We start from the raw sequence: 23,652 nt of genomic DNA on the forward strand, positions 1-23,652 counted from the left end.
GATGTCAACTGTAGTCATTTATACTTTCATAATTAGAACAAAGAAAGAAAAGAACAAGGCCGGAACAGGACATAAAACAGCCAATGAACCAAAAAATGTTCCTTCTTACTAATAAAGGTGCACATGCAGGCGTGCACACACACACACACACACACACACACAAAGAAAAAGAAAATGAAAAAAGACCTGGTCTGTAAGACAAGCACAACTTTTTCAGGCTGCAGTACTGTCAGGAGAGCAGGCAAACAGGCATTCTTACTATTAATGGAGTTATTAGTCCAACTTTTAAAGTTGTATTTCCTCAAAAATGTCAAATATGTATTTCCTGACCCAATGAACCCATTTCTAGTTATTTGTGTTATAGGGACAACTACATAGGTAGTAGAATCTATGTTTATGGATAGCAACTGTATGTGTTATGCATAAAGAACCTACAAGCCCATCAGTAGGCGTGAGAGAGACGGACTGAGTGTAATAATGCAGAGGAATATGGTAACTATGGTAACTACGGAAAAAGTCCACAGCAGTGGGGGGAAGCCAGTCTCTACGGTAGATGGAGCTATGTAACGACCTCAGGTCTGCTGAGGACTAAAGCAGAGGAAGGCACTGTAGTTGGTGCCTGTACTCAATCCAAGACTGTTATTTTAAAGGTGTTTGCTTAAACATGTATAGAGCTAAATCTGGAAGGACAATAAACCAGATTACCACCATTTCTGGCTAAATCTGATGTCTTTTTTCATCTTTTGTTTCTGCATTGTGGAAAATTTAAATGGGTATATATAATAACTTTCAAGTTTATTAAACTTGTACTGCCATCTTTTTTTTTAATTTGGTTTTTTTGAGACAGGGTTTCTCTGTGTAGTCCTAGCCCTCGCTGTCCTGGAACTCACTCTGTAGACCAAGTTTGCCTTGAACTCACAAACATCCACCTACCTCTGCCTCTGGAGTGCTGGAATTAAAGGTGTGCGCCACCACCGCCTGGCTAACACCATCACTCTTGACAGAGTAAGCAAGCAAACAAACAAACAAACTGGCCTGTGGAATCCACAGAACTAGGTTTATGTTGCAGTTCTAAGTGGCCATTTCCAAGTCACAAGTTCTGAGATCACTGGGTCTTGTTTTGCTAGTCCACAAATCTAGATGATTAAGTACTCCAAGAATGCTTAGCATGCACATTCTCTCAGAACAGGCACCCTCCCCGAAGCTCACACGAATCTAAGACAGGCTGCTAATGGTCAAACATCTGTGACTATAAAATCACCAGACAGCCTGTTGGGCCCGTTAGTGTGCATGCCTTCACAGAAGTGCTCACATGCTAACCAGGTATTGGCTAGGCTACTGCTTGCCACCTGCTCATGTCTGCTTCATTAGACTGGGTACCCCCAAATCATGATGATCTGTGTGGGGACAGTTATGAAGACAGCAATCGCTGTTACTGTGAATCTGTCTAGTGGAGACTTACGCCTAGCCAGAGTCAGTTAAATATACACCCCACTGCTTTCCTTTTCCTGTATACCATGAGGGGTTTTAGACCAGTCCCTTGTCTGAGCTTCCTTCCCAACAGATACACAGGGGTCAGAGCTGGCAAGACAACACCTATTTGCCAACTCTAATACCGCCTTTTCTGTGCTTCCACATTACCAAATCTACCCCTAAAATTGGTAAGTCTGGCATTCCACCCTGACAGGTTACTCCCTATCACCTCCTCTGTCATCCCAGCAGCCATCAAATGTGCCACCTCAAAACCTACCGGGAAAGAACCAGCCATAAACAAGTAAGGAACGCGCGCGATTCCAGGTTACGCTACCTGAGAGCAGAGGCGTTTACAACCTTATTGGACACTAACTTGTTTGCTCTCAGCCACAGAGAAAAGACCCAAACAGAAGTCCCTACATTTTCTTGTATAACTTAAAAATACATTATAGCATTACTACATATTTATACTTCAATAAATCTTAATCTATAAAGCACGTTTCTTAGAATTGTTATCAGAAATCTATGACAAGCTTCATTCTGCCTCATTTCACCAGCTGCATTGCATTTAGAACTGTTTTCAACTGACTCACGCAAAAATCTCACTTTTCAGTTTAAAATTCAACCAAGTACCAGATATAACCCAAATTGCTGCAAATATTTGTACTCCCATGGATCATTTTCCATGTAATGACGCCTGTCTTACATTAAAAAAAAAAAAAGGAACCCAAACAAAAACCCCACATTTTCTTATACACAATGCTTTAACTTCCAGAGTTTGCTACTCAACAGCAGAACCGCAGAACCTGGATTCTTAGCCAGGGCATACAGAATCCTACTACTAAAATGTATTACTTTTAATATGCTTTTAAGAAAAATGTGTTAAGACTGTAAATTAAAAAATTTAATCAATTCTGCCAGTTAATAAAACTAGTTATTCATAGCCTAGTTATTTATTTTTAAAGTAGAACGGTCCATTCAACTTAACATGTAGTTATAACTACAATACTACTAGAAATTACATTTGGATTTTTAAGATTCAAAACTGTTTAAACTAACAGAGGGTATCCTTGAGCTCACCTCTGAAAAGTGCGAAGAGCTGACTAGCTAGCGTTCTGAGCTGACGTCTCTCCCTCCAAAAACAACACACTGCTAAGAGAACTACACTCTGGGAATCTCAGAGGTGACCTGGGAATGCTGACGGGAACCCTATGACTTACAGGGGAACAAACACCTACCACTTACAGTAGGATTACAGTACCTAGCACAGTGCATTGTCGGTAAAATGTTTAGTAACAAATGCATGGCTGTTTTAGCCTGGTGTTCAACCCTTTTGTACCAAAGGAATAAAAAGAGCAAACCTGATATTGCTGCCCTCCCATCAAGGAGTTTTCTATATCCTTAACTAGGATGAGAGCAAAATGAGTTAGATTTGAGATTTTTCTAAAAGCCACATCATCTAAGTGCCTTAATTTTTACATCTGCTTTCCAACACCAGCATTCTTCCTAGTGTTCTGTTCACCTTCACTTCCCAAGTGCTGTTTTTATACAGGGAATCTCTTCAGTAGTAAGATGCCCACAACTTAGATGAAATCAGTTTTTTGGATTTTTTTGTTGTTGTTGAAGTTTTCCTAAGGAAAGATGACTGTATGTAACTGATACACTTCAGTGTGTAACTCTTCCAGCTTTTCCCTTCACTCCTTAAAATTCTGCCACCATCACTCGTCTGAGATCTTAAGGCGCATTCAACACTGAGGCTTTGACTAGTCTCTATCTTCTAGTTTCCCCAAATATACTCAAACCGAACAAAAGGAAACTAAATGTTCAAAGATGTTTTTAAATGATGGGCTTTTAGATTTTACAATTCTTATGTTGCCTTTTAAAATAGAAAGGTATGTATCCTTATAAAACAACATTCCAATGACCAACACAGAAATAAACTCTTTGTCTGAAAAAGGAAATTGTTAAGAAAGTGACAAAGAATCAGGTAGCTCATTACTTGGGAGAAAAGAGAATATAAATATCACATGGAAATTTTAGGTATTAATACCTGAATTATTTAAAATTTCAGTTTTTAGGCATAACACCATTTCTTCAAAGATAATAATGGTGAATGAAGATTTTCTTTTGTAACTCCCAGTGGATTTTCTCAGTCGACAGGGAAAAAATCTTTTCTTTATCACTTCATGTTTTTAATTGTCTTCATTTCTGAAGAAAAAGACCTGAGTGCTCATTGTTTCCCCTTAATTTCTTAAACTTTCACAACATTCAAAAGTTTTTCCGCATTGTGTCGTCTCTGATGTCTAAAAAGGTTTGAGCTCTGACTATAGGACTTTCCACACTGAACACATTCGTAAGGTTTCTCCCCAGTGTGGATTCGCTGATGATTAATAAGCCCAGAATTCTGGCTAAAGGCTTTCCCACACTCAAGACACTTGTAAGGTTTTTCACCAGTGTGGACTCGCTGGTGCTGCACAAGGATGGAGCTTCTGCTAAAGGCTTTTCCGCACTCGACACATCCATAAGGCTTCTCCCCACTGTGGATTCTCTGGTGAAGAATAAGGGCTGAGCCCTGGCTGAAGTGTTTTCCACATTCGTCACATATGTGCTGTTTCTTTCGAGAGGGATTTCTCTTTCTTTCAAATCTGCCCTTGGGTAAACAGGTTTCTCCATATTTAAAAATCTGAGGAACACCTATATTAAGAGTGCCAGGAACTTCCTGAGATTCCACAGCGGAAGCAATCTCCTCCTTTGGAGCCAGCGCTCCATTTTCTGTCCTAACATCATCATCTGAAATAAAAGAGAATACAAGTATCACTCAGTTCCTACTTGAAGAGAAAAGAATTTGAAGGGGAAAATAATGGTTACTTGTTGTGGAGACAAGGTCTCACTATGTAGCCACAGCCAGCCTGGAACTTGCTGTGTATAGACTAATTCAACCTACCTCTGCCTCCTAATGTTGGCATTAAAATTATGCACCACCACGCCTGGCAAACAAACAAACAAAACTAAACAAAAAGTTGTTCATGAATTAAAACAAAAGCAAGCAAACAAAAGCCCTGTACACATCTATGAATATATTAGGTTGACAATTCTCAAACAAGGAAAAAGGGTGTGTTGGGGTGTGACGAGGCCAATGAGCTAATGGCATGACAGCAAAACGACACAGAAGGTTTTATTTTATCTATTTTGTTTGTTTTCTGATTTTTCAAGACAGGGTTTCTCTGTGCATCCCTGACTGTCCTGAAATTCATTCTGTAGACCAGGGTGGCCTCAAACTCAGATCCAACTGCCCCTGTCTCCCAAGTGCTGGGATTAAAGGTATGCGCTGGTTTTATCTAAACTTAACACAGGGGCTAGAGAGATTGCTCAGTCATGAAGAGCACAGGATCCTTCAGAGGACCCAAGGTCAGTCCCAGCACCCACACTGGGAGGCTCACAACCACCATCACAACTCCAGGTCTAGAGGATCCAACTTCCTCTTCTGATCTCTTTGGGCAACTCAACAAATGACATACATATACATACATACATACATACACATATACATGTAATACACACAAAATTTTCTAAATAGAACATAGTCAAAAAGTGACAGATTATAAAACAAAAGTGAAAAATCAAACCGATATGTCTAGGTCTGAAGGAAACTTCGGGAGGAAAAATGATGGCCACTAGGAAACAGTTTTTACAAGATTATATCAAAATGAAGGAATAACAAAAGGAAGGTGTCAAACAACAGCTGCTGCTGAAATTAGTTAATGTGTCACAGTCAATACTGAACTCAAAGCAGAACACGAGTCCTGATAAGAAAGAGTGCAGAGCTGGGTGTGGGGGCACATTCCTTAGACTCCAGCACCCACAGGAGCAGAAGAGGCAAGTGCCTGGGAATTCAAGGCCAGATTCAGACCAGGCAGAGACCAACTCTCAAACAAACTTCCTATAAACAAAATGCCAACACAGCAATTAGTATCCTAGGTCATATAAACAAGTACACAGCGTTAAATTCTAATATGCTGGAAACAAAAAAATCTGAATTATTACAATTATACTTTGATATTTCTGCATTTAAGCCATATTATAGCTTGGGAGCCTAGTTTGAATACTTAGGAAAAAGTAAAGAGTTTACCCTCGTGTCATTTCCGAGTTTTTTATTTTTTAAGTTCTAGAGGGCTGTAGAGATGATTCGGTGGTTAAAAGCACATATATACAGTTCTTGCGAAAAAGCCGAGTTCAGCTCCCTGCACCCTTACTGTGTGGCTCATTACCCACCGACAACTGGAGGGAATCCAGTGCTCTCCCTGTCCAAGTACCTGCACTCACAACCTCACGCACAAGCACACAGACTTTTTATTTAAAAGATCTTTTTAAAAAGCTTCTGAAGGGGTCTGCAGAGATGGCCCAGTGGTTGAGCACTGTCTGCTCCTCCAGAGGACCCAGGTTTAATCCCCCGCACCCACATGGCAGCTCACAGCCATCTGTAACTCCAGCTCCAGGGGGTTTGACTTCCTCTTCTGAGTTCAAAGGACACCTAGCATGCACATGCTACAGACACACATGACGGCAAAACACCCACACACATAAAATAAATTAAAATATGGGGGAAAGTTTCTTAATTAAAAAGAGGTAAAATATTGAAGCAAAAAGAAAAACAGAAACAGCTGAAATTTTAGGAATACTTCAAGTAATAAAATAAAAGGTTGAAGGAGACTTCAAGTAAGTTCACCGTGTTAATACAGTTAGGCAGGAGACCGAGAACAAGAGCGCACACAGCAGACGGCAGGTAAGCGGTGCCATGTGTGGGTCTGCTCTACAGGCACTGGCACAGTCAGGCACACCAAAGCCCATGTATGGGCAGTCGTCATGAAAGAAAAGCTAGAGATGCTAAAGCCGAGGAGTAAAAACTCCCGAGGCCAGTGAGTCGGCCACCAGGAAAGCCAGGCTCTTCACAGCATGGCAATTTCTAAACAGCAGCTAAAAGTGTTTCTCAAAAAAAACAAGCAAAGCACTCTGGGAAAGGCCGGCCCCGTAGAGTTCTGGTCCTCACCACAGTGCCTCAGAGAGCTGAGTTCCCAGGATGCCCACTTGAGCTGGTTCTCTACAGCATCGAGCTCCGAACTTGGTAACCCCTGAGCATCTTCTGGAGACGTCTCCTCTACAAGCACTTCCCGTTTCCGCCGGCGGAGAGAAACCTGAAACCAAGGTTTTAGTTTGGCTGAGAAGGAATTTTGATACTGAGCACATAAGAGATGCCACAAAAAATGCAATACAAAGTCCTAGACAGCAGAACAGTGTTGCAGAATATTTGTTTAACTATGTAAAGATGTGCAGCATCTGTTTGTATCATGTAGAGATGTGCAGCATCTGTTTGTATCATGTAGAGATGTGCAGCATCTGTTTGTATCATGTAGAGATGTGCAGCATCTGTTTGTATCATGTAGAGATGTGCAGCATCTGTTTGTATCATGTAGAGATGTGCAGCATCTGTTTGTATCATGTAGAGATGTGCAGCATCTGTTTATATCATGTAGAGATGTGCAGCATCTGTTTATATCATGTAGAGATGTGCAGCATCTGTTTATGTCATGTAAAGATGTGCAGCATCTGTTTATATCATGTAGAGATGTTGCAGCATCTGTTTATGTCATGTAAAGATGTGCAGCATCTGTTTATATCATGTAAAGATGTTGCAGCATCTGTTTATATCATGTAGAGATGTGCAGTATCTGTTTATGTCATGTAAAGATGTGCAGCATCTGTTTGTATCATGAAAAGATGTGCAGCATCTGTTTATATCATGTAGAGATGTGCAGCATCTGTTTGTATCATGTAAAGATGTGTTGCTGTTTTACTTTGCCTGCTTAAGGCACCTGATTGGTTTAATAAAAAGCTGAATGGCCAACAGCAAGGGAGAAGGTATAGGTGGAAGGAACTTCTGGGCAGGAGAGTAAGTAGGAGGAGGGATTTAGGCTCAGAGAAGAAAAGGAAACGATAGGGGAACACCAAGGGCCAGTCAGCCAGACAGGAAGGAAGCAGGAAAGTAGGACATACAGAATGAAAAGTAAAAAGCCCCGCGGCACAACGTAGATGAACAGAAACAGGTTAAGTTAAAAGAGTTAGTGGAACACTCATAATTAATAATGTCTCCGTGTCTTCATTTGGGAGCTGTTTGGCGGCACAAAGAAAATTCCAACTACAGAGCAGCACAGGTATTGCAGAGTGGCAAATGAACAGGAGGGAGGCACAGACATAATTTAGCTTAGTCAGATGAAGTTAATCGCAGTTTGCCCACTGCTGTATGAGTGTTTCTGACTTGGGAAAAATGAGGCAAGCATGCTCACCGGCTGTGCAGGATCATCGAGCTCACTCTCCAAGTCCTCCAGAACGGCCACTGCCTCCTCTCCATTCTCTGGGTGATGTTCTCGAACCCAAGTCTGTAGCTCCTTAGGTAGGATGGCAACAAACTGCTCCAACACTACCAGCTCCAGTATCTGCTCCTTAGTGTGTGTCTCTGGTCTGAGCCACAGGCGGCAAAGTTCTCGGAGCTGGCTCACAGCCTCTCGGGGACCTGGTGAGTCCTGGTATCCAAACTGTCTGAACCGCTGTCGAAAAACCTCTGGGTCACGGAGGTGATTCCAGGAAACGCTCGACCCCTCTTCACCATCAGGGTCCTCCTCCAGTTTCACTCTCAGAATCTTTTCTTCTTCATCTGGATTTGGGATTATAAGTATCGAATCTTCTTCCACCGACTGTGCAGACATCCTGTTACAATCCTTCCAGAAAAGGCAGCCGAGGCAGGATATAGACCGTACTCACAGAAATACTCTGCTTTCCTCAAAGGTACTCCTAAGGGATAAGAAATAAAAGACACATAAATTACCGAATACCCCAAGATATTTGAAAGCAGCAGAAAGAATTGTTTTTACTGGATTAAAAATTTCAGTCAATAGTTTATGTTGACTGAAATGCTACCATACGTAGTAGACTACAGCCAAATCTAGCCTGCTGCCTATAGTAAGAGTAGTGTAAAAACTTACACTAGCCATAGTAGTAGTGTAAAAATCTACACTAGCCATAGTAAGAGTAGTGTAAAAATTTAAATTGCTAAAAGGCATAGAAACATTTTATGCTAGGAAAATATGATGTATCTGTCTAGGGCCAGCAAGGCCACTCCGTTAGCAAAGGCACCTGCTGCCAAGCCTGGTGACTTGACTGACAACCAGCATTCCATAGGAGAGAACTTACTTCTTCTGTTACTCTCTGGCCTCCACCAGTGTGACATGACATGTGCAGGCCTACACACACATATATATACACCACATAAAATTTAAAAAATACTTTAAATTAAAAAAATGGTTTATTTTATGTGCACTGTTTTTTGCCTATATGTGTATCTGTGTAAGGGTGTTGGATTCCCTGGAACTGGAGTTACAGACAGCTGGGAACTACCATGTGGGTGCTGGGAATTGAACTTGGGAACTCTTAAAGAGCAGTCCGTGCTCTTAACTACTGAGCCTTCTCTCCAGCCCCATATTTTTTAAATTTGTATCTATAAATCATTACATTTAATCATAGTTCAGGCAATAATGGAAGAGTTGACAGAGTTCGACAATTTCAGCTAAGATCTAAAATAACTTAATATTTACTATCTGGCCTTTTTCCAGAAAAAGATTGCCAGTCTGTGACATGAAGTCAACAGAAGGTAATTTAATAACCCAAAGAACCCACGTAAGACTGCATCAACTGCAGTGTTCTCCAGATGTTCTGAACCCTTGGGGTTGAAGAATTGGTTCAGCAAGTAAGAAGGCTTATTGCTCTTGGAGAGGACCCAGATTTGATTCCAGCACCCCAGAACTCTCTTCTGGCCTTAGACACTAGGCAGACACATGGTGCACATATACATAAAATAAAAGCTAAATATTCAGAACTGTAGAACACTTAAAACATTTTTTGACATTGATTTTGTGTTTGTACATCTCAGCCAGGTATGGAAGTCAGAGGACAGCATGCAAGGTTCGTTCCCCTTCTGTGTAGAATCTGGGATCCAGCACGGGCTGCCAGGCTGGAGCAAGCCCCATACCCACTTTTCCTTTTGTCTTTACGAATCTGGATTAGGAAACAGGTCAACTGTCCCCACCCACCCCATGGTTAGAGACTGTATACAAGTACCATGCAAATCTGCTCTACTGCTGAGCTACTGCTCAGAGTGTGAACACAAGCGCACGCACACACACACACTATTTCTTTAAAGTTAAAAAAAATATTGTTTAGGAACCCCTTAAATGAAATATATGTGAAAATGCTCTGTTCCCTTGTAGCTGGTTCTGGTGTCATCAACCTGTAAGCCCAGCACCTAGGTGAAGCAAGACTGTCCTCATTTACATAGCAAAGCTAACTGGGCTACTGGCTTTTGCAACAGATTCACTTTTACACAGGTTCAGTAACGGATCACGTAACACTGGGGAAGAAACTATTTCACATAACATGTGAATGGCATTTAGGCCATTCACCACACCATACATGCATTTAAACTTACAGCGACGGCTCATCCCCCGAAGCAAATGCTATGGGGAAGAAACACAACTTCTCACAGTGGCCTGGAATCTTTTTCCTTAAATAGCTTCCCCTAGCTTTTCCTTTTTGGGGGGAAATCTGTGAGCTACTTTCTCATCCTTTTAGTATTTGCAAAATCCTACCAGTGTCACGGTTCACAGCACATTACGAATAAACTTAACTAGGCAGTGGTGGCGCACGCCGTTAATCCCAGCACTAAGGATGCAAAGGCAGGTGGATCTCCTGGTTCGAAGCCACCCTGGTCTACAGAGCAAGTTCCAGGACAGCCAGGGTTACACAGAGAAACCTTGTCTTGAGAAAAAAAAAAAAAAAAAAAAAAAAAAACAGCAGAAGAATAAGCTTTACAGCCACTATTTTATTTATCTGAGTCAAGAATATACAAAACAGAAACTTAAGAAAACCTTACTGAAACCTGTCAAGGTGAAGACAAAGAATCAGAAAACACCGTATCAAACAGACAGACCATATGGATCCGTTAAATATTCTTGAGAGGAATGAAGACCTGATAGCAAAATCCAAGTTATTTGTTCCTATTCCTGGACCCGACCCTATCAACGGCTCAAGCATTTCTACGTAATAGAAATTGCTTTTTCTCCTATTTTGTACTGCACCAGGCTCGTGGGACGAGGAGGAACGCAGTCGAGCACCTGGCGGGATCCTGGTCTTCAACGACCTCCCGCCTCACTGCGCCGAGCCCAGCCAGCCCCAGTAACTCTGGCCGACGTCCTCTTCCCAGCAACCACCGCGAAGGGCCGCAGAGGCCCCACAACACCCCACCACCCAGGACTGGCACTTCCGTCCTGCACCGGCGGGACTACAAATCCCAGAAGGCCGTGCGCGAGAACCACCGGATCCCACCTCGGCTTGTGCGATTCCCAGAACCCTCCGCGAGCCGATTGAGCCTCGAAATAGAACAAAACCGGTCGGTGGGGGAGGGGAGGACATGACGGCGAGGACGCGGGCACTGGGGGCTCTGCGGACACCCGAACTACGGCAAGCCGCCGCCGCCCTTCCGCCGCGGCCTTCTCCGCGCACGCCCGAGACGCCGAACGACGCCGGTCGCTGTCCGGCCGCCCCGAGCCCCTGCTCGAACCCTGCCCCGCACGCCGCTGACCTCTGGCTCCGGACCCACCACAGCCTCGCCGTCCCCGGCAGACGCTGCGCCGTCGCTCACAGCCTCTTCCCACAAGCCCCCGGCGCGCCCGGCTTCCGGTCCGCAGGACGGGGGGCGGGGGTATGGGGGGGCAGGCGAAGCCCCGAGTTGCCATGGGGACGCGCGGCAAGCGGGGGAGGTGCGGCTTGATGACAATGGCCGCATTGAAGCCGAGCTTGGCCTTGCGCCTCTGCCGGAGTGGGCTCTGCTCTCTGTTCCACTCGACAAGAAGGAAAGGGGAGCAAGAAGAAGGTGGGGGGCAGTTTCCCGAGTGTCCCATACTCCTCGTAGGAGCCCTCTGAAGTAACTAAGGAAAGTGAACATTTCTGAAAGCCTGTCACAGTCGTGCCAGGCACAGTCGCTCTCTCTAGTGTAAACCATCTTCTTTACCCCCACATCCTATAGTGCAGGAACTTTGACTATTCCCGCTTCAGGGCCGAAAGTAGGAAGGTTTGCACCTAAACATGGCTCAAACTGTTGTCTCCCACTAGCTGTGTTACCAAAATTGCGTCAAGTTATCAAAGAAAACAGATGAGACTAGCTGCGAACTTTGGCTAGTAGTCACGGGGAATTTGCAGAATCTACGCATGCTTTTTATTTCATGCCCCAAAGCAGCTGCAGGTGTAACCAATCGGAGCACCTCCTTCCCCAATTTAAAAGTCCAGTGGATCTCAGCTACCTTAACTATGACACCAAAATGTGTTACTCTGCCCGGCAGGTCGACTATGGTCTGTTGCTTGCTTTTTCCCCTCTGACTCTGGGCTTATTGTGGAGCCTCAGCCTCTCTGGCCAATGTTCGTTTCTCCAGGTGGTCCCCACATGCTTAGGGGCATTCTTAGAAGTGATCGCATTACTTAGTTTTGCTTTGAAAGTACCGTAAAGGTTGGGTCGTCTCTGTTCTGGTTTCCACAGCATCCCCACCTAGTCTCAGGATGCCGGCTGGTACACAGAAAACTCAGTAAGTACATTTTCTTTTAATAAGTGAATGAATTGCGGGCTGGTCACATTGTGGCCTTTGCTAGGTCACATGTCAAGTCTCAGAAATGGTACAAAAGAGCCCTGTTTTGGAAAGCCTTGCCGAACATTTAAAAGATCCTCAAGCTTTGCCTTATTGTCTCATTCGGGAAAGGGCCTCTGTGAAGTGTCCTGGCCTCTGCTGGGGTAGTGAATGGGAGCAGTAAACAAGCAGTCGGCCACACAGTAAGCGCTCACCTTCCCACAGCCCCTGCTAACGCCTTCCTTCACTGTGAGGCTTTAGTCCAGCAGTTCACTCCCTTTTGCCTCCAGCCAGAATCCAGCTTGGCTGCTCCCTGCTGCCTTTCGAGCATACTGTTTTGTTTCTTTAAGAGATTTCATAGCAAATTAATCTTGAAAAACAAAAAGAATAAACATACTCAAGTAAAAATGTGGCATTGTGTAATCTGCTTCGCCTCTTGACACCATTCTCAGTTTTAAAGTGGGGACTGGTGGGAATTGCCTCGCAGCGCCTCTTCTTTGAAGGCACTCACTTTAGAAAACTGTCATTTCAAGCCCTAGTATGAGGGCTTCTTTCTAGAATCATATCCCTGGTCTTCTTAAAGATCTAGTCAAACTGGGGCAGACTGAAGCTGGAGAGCCCATAGCTCAGTTCCCAAATCACAACCAAGTGTAACGCAGCTCTAGGGGATCCAACAACCTCCTGTCTCCACCACACTTGCAAACACATAGCATCTTTCTGGACAGTGGTGGCTCACACCTTTAATCTCTCCTCTTTTCCTCCTCCCCCCTCTCTCTCCCTCCCTCCCTCTCCCTCACTGCCTCTTGTTTGTGGGTCAAATGTAAGCACTCAGCCACTGCTCCACCATCATGGCTGCCTGCCAAATTCCTTACCATGATGGCCACAGACTCTACTGCCCCCTGGAACCCTAAGCCCCAAATGAAATGTTTTCTTTTATAAATGAAGTGGTGTGCACGCCTTTAATCCCAGCACTCAGGAGACTCAGGAGACAGAGGCAGGTGGATCTGTAAGTTCGAAGCCAGCCTGGTCTACAGAGCTAGATCTAGGACAGAGAAACACTATCTCAAAAAAACAAAGTTAGCTTGGTCATGTTGTTTTGCCACAGCAGTAGAAAAGTAACTAAAGCAAGCTAGCAAGACAAAAGTTCCAGGGGCGTTGCAGAGCCTCCTGGACTCAGGTGAATCTCAGTAGTCAAATCGTGGGCAGAGCTGCACCAGTGAAGGTTCAGGTCCTGACCACAGGCCCACTCCTCTGTCTTTTCTGTGAGAAGCCCAGCAGGCTCTTCAGGGCTTGGAGAAGGCATGTTGATGACTCTTTTAACTTTGCAGACATTTTGCCTGGCAATAGCTCAGGGCTGTAAGGCTTCTTCCTGAGGATATGAGAATCTCCTTACAGATTCTCCGAAAACAAACTAAAGATAGAAATGGAAACAAGACACCACAATTTCCTCTTCCAACCAAACAACTAAGATCAGAAACAAGACTACAGAAGTACTGTCCCTGTCCTTAATATCAGTCACTTTCAAAGATGCCTTTCTTCTTTTTTTTTTTTTTTTGGTTTTTCGAGACAGGGTTTCTCTGCAGCTTTTTTAGAGCCTGTCCTGGAACTAGCTCTTGTAGACCAGGCTGGCCTCGAACTCACAGAGATCTGCCTGCCTCTGCCTCCCAAGCAAAGATGCCTTTCTTAAGACAGCCAAGGAGCTAAGACTCATTAACTCATGGGTGTGAGTGATTTCCAACTTCTAGAAAAGCCTTGCCCAAAAGGGTGATGATATGGCAATAGGAGATCAGCCAGGACTGCAAAGGATCTTTCAGAGAACAGGAACAAGAGAAGACTGAGAAAAGCGCTCTCCCTGAGCAGGTTCAAAGAGACCAAAGAAATGGCCTCATGGGAAAAGACTTTGGGTGGATTTTTCAACTTCTGGTAACTGTTAAAACTTATTTATGGGGTATACAATCCAGGCCTTGTGCATGATAGGCAACGTTCTACCTCGGAGCTCTCTCCAGCCCCAACAATATTATTGTGATGCTAGATGAACCATTTTAAAAGCAATCACATATTCTTCATCTTAATGTATTCTGAATTGTATAGTCTTTTATTTCTCATTTTGAGCAATAATATTTACTTGACTATTACTCTACTGTCGAATACTCAATTTCTATCTGATTTTCTTGATTACAAATACTGCCTGCAGGCACATCTTCATGAAAACACACTTTTTCTCCTTTAAGATTATGGCTTCAAATATATACCAGTGCAACTGCATATTGGGATCAAAAGAGAGTGGCAAACCCTGTCTTGTATATTATCAAACAAATTATAAAACAGAGCACCAATCATAGTGTTACTAGCAACACAGTAATTTGTCAGGGCAACAGTTTCTGTATGCATTCCTTTGCGAATAATAAAAATGAAGACCATTTTAGTTTAGGAATCACTAGTAATCAAATATTAAAAACTGGACAGTGTAACAGAGACTGCTTTTTTTTCCAGCTGCCCAGACCCAAATACTCACACAGAAACTATATTAATTACAACATTGTTTGGCCTACTAGCTCAGGCTTCTTATAACTAACTCTTACATCTTAAATTAACCCATTTCTATTATTTTGTGTATCACCACGAGGCTGTGGCCTAACAGTAAGGTTCCCATGCATCTTTCTGCTTTGGCAGCTACAAGGTATCTCTTTGACTACACCTACTTTCTATATGTATCTCTTCCAGCCTGGCTACATTCTGCCCTGCTGTAGGTCGAAGCAACTTCTTTATTAACCAATGGTAATAAAACATATTCATAGCAAACAGAGGGGAGTCCCACATCTCCCCATTTCTGTCTAAATAAAAAGTTCTAACTTTAATATAGTAAAATTACATACAAAACAGTTGTCAAGCAAGAATTATAGTTACAATATTTAGTTCATTTATATTCAGCAAATTAAGGAAAATAATATCCTATTTTTGTAAGTCTAGAGTTTTACATCTAATCATATTTTGTTATAAATAAAGAAAACTATAGCTATAACTATTTGTTCTTCAACTCTGTCAAGACATCTTGCTGCCTGGACAGTCACACAAAGTTCTTCTGTAACACTGAGGCATTCATCTTCAGCTTACAGGCCTATAGTATCTTGCAGACTTTTTAGTGGAGCAGAAAAGTTGAAGACCTATTTTTCCTTGTATTGGAAAAGTTCATCAGTTGCTTTCTTTTGTGTCCTGCAGAATGTCTGGCAGTTTCTTCTGTGAAGCAGGAACCCTGAAAGACCATTTTGTCTTTTGGAAAGTTCAACAGTCACTTTTCCGTGGGTCCTGCATGTCTAGTTCATACAGCATCCCATCAAGCAGTCCAGGCAAGAGCAGTTTCTTGCCCAAATAGCTAGCCTTGTCACATTAAAGTCAAATTTCATAATGAGTTTCTTCGATGCCCATCAACCTCTGTGAAGTAATTGGTCCTGCCAGAAGCAGACATGTCTCACTGTCAAGAAAAGTCTAAGTTCTTAAAACATTTTAAATGCCATATTCTTCAGGTCTTTGAAGGGGTTGAAGAATACTTATACATTTGGAATACATCTCTGTACATCTAGAAAACCTAACTAACATGGCTACAAGTTTGACTATTATAAATGACATTATTAATCTGTAATTTTAATTATAATCACACTTTTAAATGAGCTATGTAAACAATATCTTAAATAAGAGTAGAAATACATATATACAGTGTAACAAAATCAACCTGAAATCTGTAACAACAGACCAAGATCCATGCCAATGCAAAGTATTCATCTCTATATCATATCCCCCTTATTATTTTTTTAAAGAAATTGACCATTAATCACTTGTAATAAGCCCCCTTTAAATGAAAACAAACATTTGTAAACAATTATTTTAGGAATTTGGACGTAGTTTTCTCTAAATTTCTTGCTGTTTGTGTGGGCAAAATATTTTTAGGGTTCATAGAGACCTTTCAGGGAGTCTTATTCTGTTCTATCAAACCATATTAGCCTGGAAGGGACCCACGGGTTCTCATTCTCTGGAAACAAAAGCAGAACTTATTGCTGTGGTCTTTTATCCTGTCACTTGTATTATTTTTAATAAAATGCTGATTGGCCAATAGCCAGGCAGCAAGTAGAGGTGGGGTGAAGGTGAGCAAGCAGGAAGTAGAGGCGGGGCAATGAGAATTATAGGAAGAGGAAAGTCTCAGTCTGCAGTGGTCTCCCAGACACAGAGAAGCAAGATATGACTGCCTTGCCGGAAAATGGCTAACACAGACAAGTATTATGGGCTAATATAAGTTATAAGAGTTAATAATAAGCCTGAGCTACTAGGCCAATCATTTTATGATTACTGTAGACCTCTGTGTTTCTTTGGGACTGAATGACTGTGGGACCTTGTGGGACAGAAATTTCTGTCAACAACCTCTTTTAAAACCAACATATTCTTAGACCCTGTGTCTCTATTTAAGGTCTTTTATATCTGAATCTGTCCTATTGTGTATCTGAAATCCTTTTCTGACAAGGAGCATTTTAAAATGATAAGCAGTATGGTTGTGTCAGCCCTGGATGCTGGCTTCACCTCTCTTGGCCTTTCAATATGGTGGAGGTACATTTACCGCAAGCCCTGGGACTGCTGGGTAGAAGCTGTGCTCTCCACCTCAATTCTGGGACGCACCATGCAGCACATAAACCTTTTTTGTCTGAGTAAAAGCTAAATCTGCCATGCAGCATGCTGTGTGGCCTGGAAATATCTCTGTGTATGGGGAATCTGCCATGCTCTCCTGCCTGTGCATGCTTAGCAGACATGATCCAGCCAGTTGTCCAGACAGAGAGTGCTGAGCTGCTGGTGTGCTCTCAACTGTTTTCCTCCTAACCCCAAGTGGGTGTACAAGGACCCGGATCTGAAGTGGGTGGCAGACCATGAGTGTTAGCTCAAGCCATTTGGGTGCCATTTTTAAATGGAGACTGCTCGTTCATTTCCTGGCTGCTCAGACCCAAATAATCACACAGAAACTATATTACAACACCGTGTGGCCTATTAGCTCAGGCTTCTTATTAACTAACTCTTACATCTTAACCTTTATTATTTTGTGTATCACCACACACTGTGACCTACCAATAAGGTTCCCAGGCATCTCTCTGCTTTGGCAGCTACATGGCATCTCTTTAACTCCACCTATTGTCTCTCTTATATCTCTGGTAATAAAACAGATTCATAGCATACAGAGGGGAATCCCACATCAGGACAGTGTACACAACAGTGTAAGTTCGGCCACAACTGATAGTAGTAATCTTACCAGTGTCCTTGTTTTCCCTCATTATGGAGCCTGTGGCTTTATCGCGCTATGGTTACAGCACGCCAGGTACTTTACAAGACAGTAACAATGTAGCTGTGACGTGAGTGAGGCCTGAGGTTTTACAAAGCTTATGTTACCAAATAAATAAATACCTTTAGACAGCCACACGGCAGAGTGCAAACACTAGCGGGGAGGTCACAGGCTTTGCACTTAGTAAAGCTTGCTTAAGTCCTCATAAAACCTTAGGAGGTTATTTTTATCACCATCTTGTAAAAGAGGAATCTATCACAGCCAGATAACGTTCCCAGGGACTAAGGGGGAAGGGTGGGGTCCTGACCTGACTCCTACTTAGAGGCCCACCACAGAGTGAGAGGCCTGAGGCCTCAACAGCACACCCTGATAATCGCAGGCCAGAACAAGACTATGGGACTACATCTCTATGGGTGGCTCAGAAAGGCTTCTGGAAGTCACAGGAAGGAAGCCTTCAAAATACACTGCCAATTCAGCATTTCAGAAGGAATCAATGCTTCCACAACTGCTCCCAGCTCTCCGCCTGAGATGGTGGACCAGATAGCCCAACAGACCCAGTGGCCTGACGGAGCAGGGTCCCAGGACTTGAGGCTACCCCACTCCTAGACAGGACCTGGGCGTTCCATGGTGCCTCTTGGGTACCATCTCAGCAGGCAGCAGGGGTTCAGTGTAGGTTCAGAGAACAAGGGACAGACAAGTGCAGGGTGTGCATGGGAAACAAAAGGGGTAATGTTCACAGCAGGGCCTTGCCAGGTTTGTGGGAGAATTCCAGAGAAAGCCGACTCATGCTGTTTAGAGTCTTGGGGTCCCTGATTGAAGGCAGTCTCCAGATGTAAGAGCAGTTGCCATGGAGACCAGGCACCTCTGGCTTGGGCTTTGCTGCAGCCAGGAGATAGGCAGAGTGAACTTGACTTCTATGAGTTTAGGGCGCCGTGACTCTCCAACAAAACCATCATCATTTCTCAGAATTCTGTCGACAACTAGGTAAAGTTACAAAAAAAAAAAAAAAAAACCAAAAACAAAACAAAACAACAACAACAAAAAACAAAAAACAAAAAACCAAAGTCCTGGGCTCGTGTAGTCACAGAAACCGGGAGGCTGCTGGGGCTTTGTCACAGTTTGCTGGTCCCATCTGTACACTAAATGTAGCTATGCTCCAAATATCAATGTTTTAACCAAGAAGTCTGACACACATCCAAATGCCCACCCCTTTTTGTCCACAGAACAAAGTGGCCTTAGAAAAAGGTAAGTACCACCCCACACCGTGTGCTTTGCCACCAGTAATTTGTTTCTATGTCCTCAAATATCTTCAAGTGCAGTGGGAAAATAAGGATGGGGCCAAATGTGGCCCAGACTTCAGATTCCTCCTCCACCAGCCTGCTGCAGAGGCCGCGGACAGTTCCACGATCGCTCTCAGCTTACGACTGTGGAGACAGTTCCACGAGCCTCTAAGTTTACAACTGTGGAGACAGTTCCACGAGCCTCTCAGCTTAAGATTGTGGAGACAGTTCCACGAGCCTCTCAGTTTACGATTGTGGAGACAGTTCCACGAGCCTCTCAGTTTACGATTGAGTTGGCGAATGAGTTCCTGAACAATTCGACGATGCTTCAGGGGCTCGGAGCTGAGGCTTTATAGATGTCTGGAAAACACACATGCAGAGAGGGAAATAAGGAATTAGACAAGAGAATAAGGAATTAGTCAAATGCTTGAAAACCATTAGCTAATCCGTAAACGACCAGAGGCTGTGTGGTTCCACACTGGCCGTGGGCACATTGGAAAAATAGAGAACCTGGTACCCGCTGAGCCTTAGCAAGCCTCAGAGCAAAGGGGATCCATGACCATCTGGAAACTCCTAGCTGTCACCGGTTGAGTCTCCGTTGAAAGACTGGATGAGCTGTATCTGATGTTCCCCATAACAGCAGCCGCAACAGGCACACACACCCAGGAAGAACAGAGCCTGTGCGTGCTGGGTGGCCTTCTCTTTTCCACCTCTATTCCATCTGGGTCCCCAGCCTGCTGGATGGAGCCGTATGCATTCAGGCCGTTCCTCCTCAGTTGCCATCCCACCTGTCAATCCTCTCTAGAAATACCCCAGAGATGCACTTAGAGGCGTACACTTACTTCATGCATGCTGGGCCACTCTTCTGCCTGAGACGCATTCCCGAGCCCTGGCGCCCTGGTCTGCATTTCTCCACTCTCATTTGGCTGACCACTCCGACCAGCTGATTCTCTTAGTCTACAGTCCCTCAGGCTACCAATGTTATCCACCGCACCTTCGGTTCCTGCACCTCCCACGCAGTGGGGTCCCTGTGAGCCAGCTCATCAATTCCACCACGACTCTCCAACTACTAATGAAGTCCAATGTGAACCTCGAGTCTGACCTTTTCCTTGACTTCTCTGTGGAACTGACTACCACCGAATGCCATTACTTCTTTCATAGGCATCTTTACCAGACTGTAAATTATTACCCCTCACCTCTGACTCTCCATTTCTGGGCTAACTAACCGCATCGTCCGTCCATTCATTCTCTCCAAGAGAAATATGGCCTCTCTTAAGAAGCCTTTCACTCATATATGCATGTGGCAGGATGAGCCTATGTGGCACTCACCATTGTGCTTGCTATGCCTTTTGTTCCCTGATGTGGGAGGTTCTTCTGTATATGTGTTGCTCCTATTGGCTAATGAATAAAGCTGCTTTGGCCTACTAAAGGGCAGCATATAGCCAGGCTGGAAGAGAGAGTAGGCAGAATCAATGAGACGCCATGTAGGTGCTCGGAAACTTTCCAGTAAGCCACAGCCTCGTGGCAATACAGAGACTGATAGAAATGGGTTAATTTAAAATGTAAGAGTTAGTTAATAAGAAACCTGAGCTAATAGGCCAAACAGTGTTGTAATTAATATAGTTTCTGTGTGATTATTTGGGTCTGGGTGGCCAGGAAGTAAAAGAGCAGTCTCTGTTTACAGTCCCCTGTGTGGTGGCTGGCACATTAATCTCTATTGAAATTCACGCAGATACAAAATCCACACGGATATGGATAGAAACGTGAGGAATAAATGGGGAAGAAGAGTCAGTTTCCCGTTAGTCATGGCATCAAGAGCATGGACACCAGTGAGCGAGAAATTTTGTTTTATTGGTGATGGGAGCCCACAGTAATACCAAAAGGAGGTACAGAATGAAGCCAAAGTGTTAAATCTGAAACTGACCAGAGACTGTTGGGTATTTAATAGCTGTCAGCGAAGACGATAATCCACGAGGGGGGGGCTCATGACTCAGAGAAGGGCTGCAATTAGACACGTTATAATAAAAGCATAATGGCTTCGTGACTCTTCGAAAGCAAAGAGATGAAGATTATACATTTTTTTCCAATACTAAAAATACACATCTAGAAGATGGTGACGTGCAGGGAGCTGAAGACAGGGATTAGCATTTTAGGGTCATCTAGCACCGTGTGTTTTTAGCACAGCTCTCTAGAGAGTCTTGCTTCTTGCCCGTCATGGGTTTGATGAGATGATTGTCCACAGACTGCAACTAGACATTTTTGTGAGGTGATAGTGATGTATGTGTGCATTGTATGTGTGTGTGCACGCACATCAACATGCACTTCATATCTCCTTCCATTCCTGTCTTATTTTGAGACAGGGTCTCTCTCTGAACCAGGAGCTCACCATTTCCGCTGGATCGGCTGCCCGTAGAGCCCCTGGGATCAGACTGCATCCACCCCTCCAGCGCTGGGGTTAAGTGGGCGTTGGTGATCAGAACCCAGGTCCTGGTGCCTGTGTGAACACTTTGCCCACTGACTTTCTCTCCCCAGCCCCTGCAGCTAAATACTTAATGATGCCATAATTGGGGTATATTAATTACCACAACAAATTACCAGAAAGTCAGGTGGCTTAAAACACTGCAGGGATGTTAACCTCTTGATTTGGAGGCTCACCAGGAGACTATAATCAAGATGTTAAAGGCTACACTGGGTTGAAAACTGAAGGAACTCACTTCCGGTCCCCCTTGCTCACTGCTGGTCATTGCTAGCAATCCTCTCCATCCCTTGGCTTGTAGCAGCACTGTCCCAGGCTCTGCCTGCGTTCTCACATGGGCTGCTCTCCTCGCTGGACACAAATGAGTTTCTCATGTTCTCTTAAAGGGCACCACACAATCAGATGTCATTTTAACACATTCCAAAAGCAAAAGAGGTACATTTGCAAATAAAATCGCATTATGAGGTCCCACATAGGCCAGAAGTGGGAGGACGGTGCTAGCATTCCACGGAAATTCGAATTTATTTGGCTCTTTAAGTGAAATGGGCCCCCAAAGTTCTTCTGTAACAAAAGTCAATGTTCTAGTGTGCCACTAGAGGGCGCAAGAGAACCGCCCGTTGAGTGGCCGCATGGGCCGGCTGAGTAACTGCGGTCAGGTCCTTGGCAAGTCATGCCTGTATATTCTAGGCAGTTTTGCGGCACAGTGCCTCCCTGAGCTATCTGGCAGCGTTTGGTTTACCCTTGCACCTTAGAGGTTTCTGGAAGTTCCAGGGGGCGAGTTTCAACACCATGGCATTACCCTGGCTTTTCTGCCATCAGTGTACCAAGACGGTGTGCCGAGGGGCAGCTAAGAGTCGCTGGGACTGCAAGTGTGTGCCCTTGCACCTTGCTGTTCGGCTGTATGGGAAGTTACCAGCAGGAATAATCTGAGGTTAGGATGACGGTACCAACTAGGAAAGATTTTCCCGTGCTACTAACCAGACACCAAGGAGTACTACCAGCCCAAGCCTCTTTAACACCCCCTCACCCCCATCCGCCCTCCCCCGGCAAGCCTTGAAACTTCCCGACCATGCAGGTTGTTCAAAACTAGCCTGCAATTCTGTACAAAGACCGTGTCTCTTCCCTATCTGAGGGAGCGTTTCCACTGACTCCTAACATTTCAGGTATCTATTTTTCTGGCTTTATTAGGCCGCTGTAAAGGGAAACTTTAAATGTTCCCTAGTGGGCAATCTTTTGGAAAGTGAATCGATCTACCTACCTTCCTTTTCTTTCTTTTTCTTTTTTTTCTTTTCTCTTTCTCTCTCTCTTCTCCCCAGTTTGGTCTTCTGAGTGAGTTTCAGGCTAGCAAGAGTTACATGGAGAGAGCCTGTCTTAAAAAAACAAAACTAACCTTTAATCCCAGCACTTGGAAGGCAGAGGCAGGTGGATCTCTGTGACTTCGAGGTCAGCCTGGTCTACAGGGCGAGTGCCAGGACAGGCTCCAAAGCTACAGAGAAGCCAGCAAGAAACACAAAGTCAGGAGTGTCGCTCAGGGGAAGAATAAAAAAGCCTCATGTGCAGAAGTCCCTGGGACACACACACACACACACACACACACACAAGAGCGTGCCGGGGGGAGGGAGGGAGAGAGAGAGAGAGAGAGAGAGAGAGAGAGAGAGAGAGAGAGAGAGAGAGAGAGAGAAAGAGAGAGAGGAGTTAAACACGTAAATAATGTAAGTAGACAAAACCCCAGTGCCCTGGCAGGTATGAGCATCTCTGAGAAAGACGGGGGTCTTGAGACTTTTCAGCCTCCCCATTTCCTTCTTGTAGCGTAGCACCAGATAAGGCCCTTCTCCGTGCGTTTTGGTCTCCAGCCCAGTTGGCAAGGGTTTGGGAAGGAGGCTCGGGTCTGTGGAAGAGCCAGAGAAAGCTGGATCGCTAATTTTCCTGGAATATTTTAGAAAGATCCGTGGCCGCTGGCAGTGGCTTTGCTCAAGCAGAGCAGGCAGTGTTCCTGCTCAGCTACTGTCTTCTGTTCCTGTGTTTGTTCTTCTGTGGTTTGCTGCCCAGAGAACCCGTAGAGGAGTGATTTCCCTGAATCCCTCATACATCCTGCCTGTGGCGTGAAGGACGACAGTTACTACTTTAAGCTTTCAGTTCCCACAATCGTTCAGAAGGGCAAAATGTAAATTTTCATCGGGACAAATGTCGCCTATGGCGGGCAGCCTTTGATAACATTTTTGTTTATTCGTTTGTGTGTAAACATGTTTTGTAGAGGAGCATGCACACGTGTGTGCACGTGAATGGGCTTGTGGCGGCCAGTGTCTCCCTCAGTCACTTCCCACCTTATTTTTTGGAAGCTGAAACAGGGTCCCTCACTGAACCTGGAGCTCAGAGGCTGGT

General features: G+C 44.3%; 1 protein-coding gene across 6 annotated transcripts; it reads right to left on the reverse strand.

Moving 5' to 3' along the window:
* Positions 1 to 903: 903 nt before the first annotated feature.
* Positions 904 to 11,256, reverse strand: Znf24 (zinc finger protein 24). 6 transcript variants are annotated; one of them, XM_038329744.1, is made up of 4 exons: positions 11,162 to 11,256; positions 7,815 to 8,319; positions 6,521 to 6,665; positions 904 to 4,263 (listed from the first exon to the last, which is right to left on the reverse strand). In XM_038329744.1, exons 2-4 carry the CDS (start codon positions 8,232 to 8,234, stop codon positions 3,725 to 3,727), a joined length of 1,104 nt encoding a protein of 367 aa, XP_038185672.1. In that variant the 5' UTR covers positions 8,235 to 8,319; positions 11,162 to 11,256; the 3' UTR covers positions 904 to 3,724. The 6 variants fall into 6 exon arrangements, with proteins under 6 accessions (XP_038185672.1, XP_038185673.1, XP_038185671.1 ...); XM_038329745.1 differs by having other exon boundaries at positions 7,815 to 8,326; positions 11,162 to 11,230; XM_038329743.1 differs by lacking the exon at positions 11,162 to 11,256 and adding an exon at positions 10,695 to 10,832.
* Positions 11,257 to 23,652: the final 12,396 nt, after the last annotated feature.

Source organism: Arvicola amphibius, chromosome 5, assembly GCF_903992535.2.
Source record: "Arvicola amphibius chromosome 5, mArvAmp1.2, whole genome shotgun sequence".
NCBI classification, from domain to species: Eukaryota; Metazoa; Chordata; class Mammalia; order Rodentia; family Cricetidae; genus Arvicola; species Arvicola amphibius.